General features: G+C 38.7%; 1 protein-coding gene across 1 annotated transcript; it reads left to right on the forward strand.

Moving 5' to 3' along the window:
* The first annotated feature begins 10,067 nt into the window (after positions 1 to 10,067).
* Positions 10,068 to 11,042, forward strand: LOC143543822 (uncharacterized). Its single transcript, XM_077036058.1, has one exon. It carries the CDS (start codon positions 10,068 to 10,070, stop codon positions 11,040 to 11,042), a length of 975 nt encoding a protein of 324 aa, XP_076892173.1.
* The last annotated feature ends 361 nt before the right edge of the window (positions 11,043 to 11,403 follow it).

The following is an 11,403-nucleotide window of genomic DNA, read 5'->3' on the forward strand; positions in this document are numbered from 1 at the left end:
CTCTTTCTCTCCCAATCTAAATACATTCTTGATTTGTTAAATCGAGCCAACATGAGTGACTGTAAGCCGGCTGCCACCCCAATGTCTTTTTCGGACCGTCTTACACTCAACGATGGTACCTCATTACCCTCACCGACCGAATACCGTGCTTTCGTTGGAGCCCTACAATATTTATCTCTCACCAGACCAGATGTTGCGTTCACAGTTAACAAATTCTCTCAATTCATGCATCGACCCACCAACATACACTGGGTTGCCCTAAAGAGATTACTCCGCTATCTACACGGTACATTTCATCACGGATTATTTTTTAAACATAATTCTCCTTTACAGCTTCATGCATTCACTGATGCGGATTGGGCTAGCGATAGAACTACTTATCAGAACACCACAGGCTATGTTGTTTATTTAGGCTCCAACCCCATTTCATGGAACTCGAAACGGCAGCCGACTTTGGCATGATCATCCACCGAAGCTGAATTTCGAGCCGTTGCCACTACTACAACCGAAGTCCAATGGATTATATCCCTCATTTCTGAGCTCGGTTACAAGTCTACGGTTACACCCACTATTTACTGTGAAAATTTAAGTGCTACGCACTACTCCGCTAATCCGGTCTTTCATTCACGCATGAAACATCTTGCTCTTGACTTTCACTTTGTAGGAGAAAAGGTGCACCAACGCACTATTCGGGTAGTTCACATTTCCGTCGACGATCAACTCGCAGATGCTCTCACCAAACCACTATTAAAACCACGTTTCCATAACCTTTTGTCTAAGATTGGCCTCATATGTTGATCGTCCATCTTGCGGGGGCATAGCAATAATACAACCGATATCCCGCCAAACGATTAAGGGTTCAAACTTTGTCATTATATTTAGATAGTATTTGCAATTATTGTTTTCCATATTTATTGTGATTCTTTTCTTGTAAAGTTGGTTTGTTATTGTATTTAATCCCTTTGATTGTAAATGAAAAGTATTATCGGTTGATTATACCTTCCATAATAACAACATATTATATGCGTTTCGATCCCGAACCCATCGGAATTTTTATAAAATCGCAATAATGATTTTTAAGCCTTATACGTTTCAATTAATTTTGTGCCCTTGAAAATCAAGTGCCCCGGCCGGTCGCCTGCATTGCCCTATGCCCCGGCGGGCCCTGCCGTTCATATTAACTAAACAAGCCACTAAGATCTTAACAATGAGTTCTTATTTTGATGGGCTATAAGATGGTTTGCATGTGAATATGTGAATTTGATGGTTAATGGTTCAATCCTGTAACGTGTAATATTTAGTTGTTAAATGAAAAACTAAGATCTTAACTAGTACCATAAATGAGCACAAGAAGATATAAATGACCATTAGAAATGAGCCACATAAGCAATTAATTACACCGTTAGGTGATTGTCAAGTATTTCTAAATGTTTGATGTGTTTAATCTGACGTTATTGTATTTAGTTATAGAATATCTTTACTTTTCATATGTCTATCTTTTAAAGGTCTAACCGTGCAAAGGATGTGTTTTGGGATGTTATGGATGCTTTGGATGGAAACCAAAGGCAAACAACGCAACATGAGTAAAAGAAAGAAATAAAATAACAGGACCCGAAGTTCTGGATGCTAGTTATGGCCTCCTCGACACCGATTATGGCTAAGCACAGTTCGGTTCGGTTATTAGGCAAAACCAAAACCAAAGTACGTCATCGTTTTTATGTATATAGGTTGAAAGTTAGTGTTTAGTTAACGAAAGATCGTCGGAGGAAAATAGGTTGAAATGTTGGGACTGTCAGAAATTATTTTTTAAGTTGGGCTTAACGCTGGCCAATGTGTCAAAGTTAGGATTATTAAAATTCAATATTCGATAAAAGATTATACGTAAGTAAGAATGTCTTTTGTAACCAAGTACCAAAAAATTAAGAATGGTTAGCGTAACCTAATCGTTAATTTCACAAGGTAGCGAAAAGCACAACGATCTAAAACACCTTCAACACCCCTTAAAAAAAGTAAACAAATCATCCTATATAAAATAATTAGAATCATATAAAATCAATATATAAAAGTGTATGCGCTCCGCTCACACTCAAATAAAAGTGATCCGTCACGTAGGGTTACCGCCGTCAACTCCAACGGTTCCGCCGTCAAAGGGTTCCGCCGTCTTCACGGAGCCTCGTCACTGTCAAAATCCACCGGCGTCTCCGTCTCCATCTCCGTCTCCGAAGAGACGGATCTGGACGTGACTGAATCAAGCGGCTGTACTCATGGGAGATTGGCGGCAGTTTATACCGGAGGAAATTCAACGGCGACTTACAAAAATTTTCGTCACAAACCTACCGGATTGGTTTAGCGGCAATGATTTGGCCAGAGTCTTACGAGAACACGGTATTATTTACGATATTTGCATAGCGAATAAGAGAGACAAAGGCGGCAAACGCTTTGGGTTTGTTTCGTTTCTGGATGTCAAAAATAAGATTGAATTGGTCAGGAGCATGTCTAACATCCGGCTGGGAGATTTTAAGCTATCGATCAACATTGCACGGTTTGTTTTAGAAGGTGCGGAGATCAACGATAGACGGATGCCGGAAGCACCAAAGAAAACGAAGTTACCATCTTCACATGGTTATGGTGGACAGTTGACAAATTTTACCGGGATGGGTTCCATGTCCTTCAAAGATGTGGTAACCGAAGATAGAGATAGAGGCGTGGATAAGGTGATAAAGAAAACTTTGGTACTTGATGATAAACTTTCTGGTTTTGAGAACCTTCATGGTAGGACTCTTGTTCTTAGGGCAGCCTCTTTTGAAGTTCTTAAGAACATCAAGACTATTGTGAAAGATATGGGATTGTCGATAGGAGGGCTGAGGTATTTAGGAGGAATGAAATTCTTATTATCGTATAAGACAAACGAACAGGCTATGATGGCAAGAGATGAGTTCGTGGGTAAAGGCGAGGATTTTGAATCTGTGATGATTTGGAATGGACAGGAACTTGCATTCGAAAGGATCGCTTGGGTCAAAGTTCAAGGGGTGCCGATACATGTGTTGTCGAACGAGGTCATTAACAATGTAGCCAACTTGTTTGGGAAGGTAGTCCATAAAGCGCAGCATGCAACCGACGATGCAGATGTATCTTACTATTATGTGGGGCTGGCGGTCAATGACGGTTATCCTATTGTTGGTGAGGTTGCCATGACATGGAGAAAAAAGGAGTTTATGGTGTGGGTTTCAGAGGACGTCGGCGATTGGGTGCCGGATTTTTTGCGAGCTGGAAAAAAAGATACTCATTCGTCGACGGAGGAAGAAGACGTGACAGAAACAGGTTCTCGGGTTGCTACCAACGCTTCGCCAGAAAATAGTCAGGATGCCGGAATTGTGTCGCCGGTAAAAAACACGGAAGGTAGTAATTCCATGGGTAATATGGAGAGTAATAATGACAGAGTTTTGAATGATAATTGTCAATTTTCTAATTTGGAGGAGTTTCCATTATCTCATGAGGGAGGGCGTAGTGGGGTTGACTTAAATGTTGAAAAAAACAACAAAAACAAAAGAAAAAAGAATAAAAAACATGTTGACGTGGGGCAGGATTTGTTGGAAACTTACAAAAGTAGTAATGATAGAGCTCATAAAGAAACAAGACTAAACATGGACCTGGATGACCCTTTTGGGTTGGACCCTTTCATTTTGGGCTCCAAGGTTACTACAAGAGGGGTTAAAGAAATTGATATTGGGCATGTTGACTTTAATGATTTGGAAGCTGAGGATCCATATTGCTAGCGATAACGAGGTGGAAAATAATTTTGAGTTGGGAATAAATAATTCAAGAAGGATTGAGAGTAATGGTTCAGGCGAAAGCATTGATGCAAGTTTGGATTTAAATTGTGAACCTGTTCTAGTGGGTGATCGTGCTCAGTCGGAAGAGGAGAGGCAAGTTTGTCTAGATAAAAATCAGTCCTTGATGGTTGGGTAAAAGTTAGTTAATTTTATATATTAATTAGTTATATTTAGGTAAATAAATGAATGAACATTGGTACTTCAAGCATTGCTATGTGTTTTCAGGACATTGGAAGTTATGGAGCTTAAACAAGCTAATTCAGAGCCATCCAAATGAAGATTAAGCAACCCTCGAGAAGATGGAAGTATGGGGAAACATATATTGAGGGTTAAGAAGGATTCGGGAGAGGATTGGATGAGAAACCTGAAGCCGAAGTGAAAACTGAACAACATGGATTACCAGGAAAGTGTGTTTTAGTAAAACGGGCATATCTTGGCCTAGAAAATGAGTTACGGAATCTATAATATATGAATTTCATGTTTCTAGATGAGTCAAATTCGAATATGAAGTCAGTTTCATCTTCTCGTATCGTGAAGATGCAGGACATGCAACTTCGCGATACGCGAAGATGCTCAAAGTCGGCTAAAGTTAGGTTTTACACTATATAAATGATTTTTCGATCCTATTCGGCATAGAACGACTTCCAGAGGCAGAATAGGTGTTCTAGGGCGTTTTTCATCCATCCCGAGGCTTCCGGTTTGTCCTACAATCGTATGTTCATCAAGATAAGTGCTTTAACGATTATGTCGATGCCCGGCTAGTCGTGTGTGTTTGTTCTAGGCTAAGGTTTTGTGTAATATACTGTTATGATGAGATTCTTGTGCTTCATGAATATAGCTTGATTAATTTTATATGATTTGTCTTGCTTAATTAGTATTTGGTTGCTTAAAGCTTGAGTTTGCGATTATTGATTTGTGTAACGTTTGTTTGGTTGTTCATCAATACTTAGGGTTAAGCTCTTGTGTCATTGGACTAGAATCATCAAACCTTATCATTGAGTTAATCATCTTAGACATAGAATTGGTAATTGTGGTGTTCAGGTGCATTTGTGTCAACAATTCGATTAGGGTATTGTTTGTCATCATAAATCAAATAGGACTAGCAATTATTATAATACCAAAGACTAAAGAATCTGTGATTAACGTATGGAACACATAACCCAAACCTAGAATGAATACTTTTAATTAATATTGTTTACAAATCGTTTTAAGTAATCATTAGTTTTAATTAAATCTTTTTCTAAAAACCGTTTGACATCGTCTGTCCGCTTAGTTTAAATAATTAGTTATAAATTAAACAAACTTGCACTTTCCTTGAGTCCCTGAGGAGACGACCTTACTTACCCGTACTTATTAAAGGAATTTAAGTCTTAAAACTAATTGTTTGAGTAAACAGCGACAACCTACGTCAGTCCTCGAAGTCGGTTGGCAGTGAATCAGAAACATGTGAAGTAGAAGCCACAAAAAATCTTGGTGACAAAGTAGGTGCGAGATTGGCAAACTTCGATTACATGATTGCGGACTCAATTGTTCATGAAAGGGTACAATTATGTAAGTCATGAATTTTATTTCAATTAACATCCGTGGGCTTGGGGTTGTTGGAAAGGCGGGTTGGATAAAGAGGATTAAGTCGGATTTTGGAGTTTCGTTCTTGTCGCTCCAAGAGATGTTGTGTTCGGATACTAAAGTATAGGTGTTGGCAGATTTTTGGGGTGATTTTGGGTTTGAGTTTGACTGGGTTAACGCGGATGGTAGATCAGGGGGGTGGTCAGTATGTGGGATTCAAAGGTGTTTCAAAAGGAAAGTTCGATTAAGCATGATAATTTTTTGGTTACATCGGGCTGGCTTAGGGATGGGAATCACAGGTTGAACATAATGAATTTTTATGCCCCTCAGAATAATACAGTTAAAAGGGTTCTATGGCAGGAGATTATTCAGGTGATTCAATCCGGGCAGGGGTGGTGGGTTGTTTTGGGGGATTTTAATTCAGTTCGCTTTCCCGAAGATAGGAAAAATACTTTGTTTGATCCGGTGGGGGCCATGGATTTTAATGATTTTATTTTTGAAGCAGAACTCAGGGAGTATAACATGAAAGGTATGAAATATACCTACTTAGCTAGCAGGGAAGGTTGCACATTAAGTAAAATAGACAGGGTGTTTGTTTGCTCAGGGATTTTCAACAAATGGCCAAATGCTTGTTTAAGAGCCCTTCCTAGAGAATGGTCGGATCATTCGCCTTTGGTTCTTTCTTTAGTTGATAATAATTTTGGTCCAAAACCTTTTCGTTGGTTCAATTCTTGGCTGGGTAGGCCTGATTGTGAAGAGGTTGTTAGTAAGGCATTGGACGGGTATACTTGTGATGGTTCTCCGGATGTGGTTCTTTTAAAAAAATTCAAGAGGCTGAGAGACAGGCTTAGGAAATGGTCGAAAGACTGTTATGCTAAGGAAAAGGAAGAGATGGTGATTCTTAAAGCGGAAAAACAAGATCTTGAGTTGCGTATGGAAGAGAGAGATTTATTAGAGGAGGAATTATGGGTGTGGATGGAATGTAGAAAAAGTATCGAAGAGATTGAAATTTTTAGATGTAAAGATATGAAGCAAAAGTCTCGGGTCAGATGAGCTTCTTTTGGATATGACAACTCAGCTTACTTTCATAGTATGGTTAATGGGAGAAAGGCTAGGAATGTGATTCCTGGCTTGGATATTGATGGGGAATGGGTTTCTAAACCGTCACTAGTTAAGAAACATGTATTAAAATTTTTTAGAGATCATTTCAAAGAAAAGTTTAAAGTGCGACCGCCTTTGGAATGTGATGGTATTAATAAGGTGCCGATGGAGTATAAGGAGAGTCTGATCGAGCCGTTTTCTAGAAAGGAGATTAAGGACGTAGTTTTTTATTGTGGAGCCTGTCTGCCCCGGGGCCGGATGGTTTTAATTTCAAGTTCGTGAAGAGATTTTGGAGTTTCTTTGAGGATGACTTCTTTAATATTTTTTCCAACTTTCATGAGGCAGGTTTGATTAGTTTTGGTTGTGGGTCGGATTTTATAACTTTGATTCCTAAAGTTTGACCCCTTTGGGTCTCAAAGGTTATAGACCTATTACCCTTATAGGGATTATTAGTAAAGTGATTTCTAAGGTCCTTGCTAATCGTCTCAAAAAGGTTTTAGGGTTCGTGATCTCGGAGAATCAATCGGCGTTTTTAGGTGACCGTTTCATTTTAGATGGGCCTTTAATTGTGAACGAGCTTTTGGGATGGTTTAAGAATAAAAACAAAAAGGCATTTTTATAGAAGATCGTCTTTGAGAAAGCATATGATAATGTGAATTGGAATTTTCTTTTATCTATAATGTTGCAAATGGGTTTTCTGGATCGGTGGGTTCTATGGATTAGAGGTATTTTGGAGTCGGCTCGATCGGCAGTTCTAGTAAATGGTTCACCGACTTTTAAGTTCAACTGTGAGAAAGGCCTCCGACAAGGAGACCTGATTTCCCCGTTTCTCTTCTTGATTGTCATGGAAGCACTTTCGTGGGTTCTAAAAAAAAGCAAAGTTGATTGATGAGCTTTCAGGAGTTCAACTTTCGGAGAATGAACAAGATATTACTCATTTATTTGGGGGAATGGTCGAGAGAAAACTTGGAAAAGACTGCTAAATTCTTCGGGTTTTTTACTTATGTTCGGGGCTGCGAATCAATCTTCATAAATCTAACCTTTTTGGTGTAGGGACAAATGATACCGAGGTGGAAAATATGCTTGGCGTGTTGGGATGCAGAAGAGGTATTTTTTTCTTTTAATTATCTCGGTATAAAAGTGGGTGCGAACATGAATCGCATCACCAATTGGTTGCCGCTGATTAATGTGATGGAGACGCGTCTGGCATCTTGGAAATCCAAACTTTTGTCTATCGGGGGGAGGGTTACACTTATTAGATCAGTGTTAGAAAATCTCCCCACATATTATTTCTCGCTTTTTAAAGCCCCCGTGACTATGATTAATAAATTGGAAGGTATTATGAGGAGGTTTCTTTGGGGTGGCACGAGTGAAGACAAAAAAATTAATTGGGTTGCGTGGGATAGAGTTGCAAGACCTAAAAAGGTGGGTGGTTTGGGAATTAGCCGTCTTAAAGAAATTAACGAAGCCTTGCTTCTTAAATGGCATTGGAGATTCAAAAAAGAAGCAAACATTTTGTGGAAGCGGGTCATTGTAGAATGTCACAGGAGTAAAAACAATTGGTCGTCGCTTCCTCTCGCCTCCAATTCTTCTGGATGTTGGAAAGAGATTGTGAAGGTGGGAGAAAGATATATTTCTGATGGTAGGAAGCTGAATTCTCTCTTCTATGGTTCAGTTGGAGATGGCAAGTCTATAAGGTTCTGGTGCGATTTGTGGATTGGAGAAACGCCTCTTCGAGAATCATATCCTAATCTATTTCGATTAGAAAATGTAAAGATTGTATGGTTGAAAGCAGAATCACCCTTGGAAGCACCGTTAAAAATTTGAAATGGAATTGGAAAAGAGAACCGACGACAGTTGACGAGGTTGGAGAACTTTTTGGCCTTTTGGAGCAGATCCATGATTATGGTTGGGCTCAGGGAGTGGATTCGTGGAGATGGGTAGGTGGTGGCCCATCTAATTTTACCGTATATGCGGCTAAACAACTATTTATTTCGAATCAGAATTATAGCAATTTTTATAAAATAAGATGGAATGGATGGATCCCTTTGAAGTGCAATGTCTTGGCATGGCGAGCGGAACTAGATAGACTCCCAACTAGGGCGGAATTGACGAAGAGAGGTATGATTTTACAAGATATAAATTGCCCGTTGTGTGGCGATTCTACAGAATCATCGGCCCATTTATTTACTGGTTGCATCTTTTCATTGGAGATGTGAGATCGGGTTGCGAGCTGGTGTAGGTTGCCTCCTCTCTATGCGTTTGAGGTTAGAGATTTACTCTCTTTAACAACCGGTTTGAAGTTGCAGAAACATGAGACGAGGACGGTTCACGGGATTGTGTTAACGACTTTATGGTGTATTTGGATTGCCAGAAATGAGATGGTTTTTCAAAGGAAGAAAGTTAAAGTGGTGAATGTTATCGCGAAGATTAAAGGTAGTTCGTTTTTTTGGATTAAAAATAGATCTAAATTCAAATGTATAGAATGGAAGGGCTGGTACGATTACCCTCTTATATTGTTGTAATTTTTGGTTTTCCATGCAGTTCTTGATTTGAGGACTGGCATGTGGCTTGTTCTGTTGAATGAAGTTTAATTTTCAAAACAAAAAAAATGCGCTCCGCTCCAATCGATCATTGAAAAAATCTACCGATCATGACAATAACGGTGCCTTAATCACACTGGCGCCTTCCATCATGAAACTGTGTCCGGTTTCTTTTCACTCTACTATATAAAAATTTAAAACCAATTTACATGCCTAATATAAATCCATTTTTATGTATGGAGATATGCTCACGTAAAAGAACATAATAAAGATAGTGATGACTTGTAATATTGAATTTAGTTTGTTAATTTCCATAAAATAAAGAACATAGATGAATTTAGAAATCTAAACAATACCTCATTCATGGATAATAACTCCCTATTAACTTAATATTCACACTCGTCACTTTAACTCCTTGCTATATGCTTCACTCAATTTTACTCACAAGAAAGGAAAGATACGATTCCCCATTTCCTTTAAAATCATTTTTGTTGTAGACGAAATCAAGTAGGAAATAAATATAGAAAGATTATGCGAGTAAGATTATTAACACTTTGAAGTATTATTGGTTAAATTATCAGTATGAATTATTTATACCAACTCATAGATTTATTATAAACTAGTTACTAATAAAGACTTTCTATGCAAAAGAAGCCTTTAACTAGGTGACTATCATCATCCCAACACCCTTCAAAGCAACCATCTTTTACAAACAATCATCACCCCACCACCCTACAATATACCCCTCACCCCCACCCACTTTCTCTATAACTCTTATCTTCAATTCCACAAACACCATTGCATGAAACCCCTTTAACCATCCAAGACACTTCAAAAACCATAAAGTTTCCCCAAACAAACCCAAACCAAGAACAACTTTCAAGATTTGTTTTCTAGATCCAACCCTTTTGAAGAAACCAATAATATCTCAAAATTTGCTTGAAAGAAACCAAGAAAATATATATCTCAATAAGATTTGCTTCCTTAGTCCAACCTCATATGGTTCCTTACCCAAACCACACAAATGTTAAAGAAAGACTTGGCAACCCTAAGATTAATGGGATCTAATCATCTTTCTCTCACTTGGATGATCCTTGTGTTCGTAACATTACTATGCATATCAGTACTTACCGAAGGTCAGGGGATCAAATCCACAAGACTCCTCGATCTCGTGATCCGAGATTACACATTCAAGTCATTCAACAAGTACTTCAAAACAGGCAGACCCTACAACATCAATCTTCCATCAAATCTCTCAGGCATCACGGTTTACACATCAAGATACCGATGTGGGAGCCTCAAGAGGTATGGCGCAACGATCAACGAATTTTACTTGAAAGTTGGTGTGGATGCCCATCCTTGTATAGAAAGAATCCTTCTAGTAACACAAAACCTAGGTAACAATTGGTCAAATATTTACTATGATAACTATGATGCACTACTAGGTTATCAACTTGTGTCACCCGTACTAAGTTTACTAGCTTATAACTCGGGTGACAACACGAATTTTAACACACAATTTGAGGTTAAAATTCGGTCTCCGAATAAGGCTGGAATTAAGATAGATTTTAGTAATTATACGAAGAATGGAAGTTCGGCATTAGACGGCAGGATAAAGATGTGTGCAACATTTGAAGGGGATGGAAAGGTGAGACTAGACAAAGAGGTTGCACCCAATATTTGTGGTGCCACAAGCCATGGGCATTTTGGTTTAGTGGTGCAGTCACCTTTGTTGCCGGTGAGGAAAAAGATAAGGCGGTGGACGGTGGCTTTCGCGTGCTCGGTTGGTGCCGCAATTGCGATTTTTCTAGTGGGATTGCTTTTGATTGCCATGTTTGTGAAGGTAAAGAAGAAAGAAAGATTAGAGGAAATGGAGAGAAGAGCTTATGAAGAAGAAGCACTTCAGGTTTCAATGGTGGGACATGTGATTAGGGTTCATACTGCTTCTGCTACAAGAACATCTCCAAGAATTGAGCAAAATCTTAGACCTCCTCGGTGAGTTTTACTTGGTCAATGTTTATACTAAATCAGTAAATCCTGTATTGATAATTTTTTATTGTAATATGTACCATTAGTTACAAGTTGAAACTTGAAAAGGGTAATATTCTTGAATATATATGTTTTCTTTGTAAATCTCGGATATGATACCTTTTCTTAAACTTTCTGAATATGGTACAAATTGGAATTAGTTGTGAACAACGAGGTCAGAGGCATGCATCAAAGACAGCATGATGATACAATGTCTTTGTGAACACTCAAAAGACAACTAAAAGCAACACATGTTCTTTATTTTTTTTTCCCTTCGCATAATGATCAATGGATCAAGCATGCCGTTTTTGAACTTTTTTCAGCCTTGTTTC

The sequence above is a fragment of the Bidens hawaiensis genome, unplaced genomic scaffold (assembly GCF_021521415.1).
Source record: "Bidens hawaiensis isolate Kalapana, Puna unplaced genomic scaffold, B.hawaiensis_p1.1 tig00013302_1, whole genome shotgun sequence".
Lineage (NCBI taxonomy): Eukaryota > Viridiplantae > Streptophyta > Magnoliopsida > Asterales > Asteraceae > Bidens > Bidens hawaiensis.

Bases quoted from the DNA above. Each gene is read 5' to 3' on its own strand.
- LOC143543822 (XM_077036058.1), top strand. From the start codon at position 10,068: ATGTTAAAGAAAGACTTGGCAACCCTAAGATTAATGGGATCTAATCAT.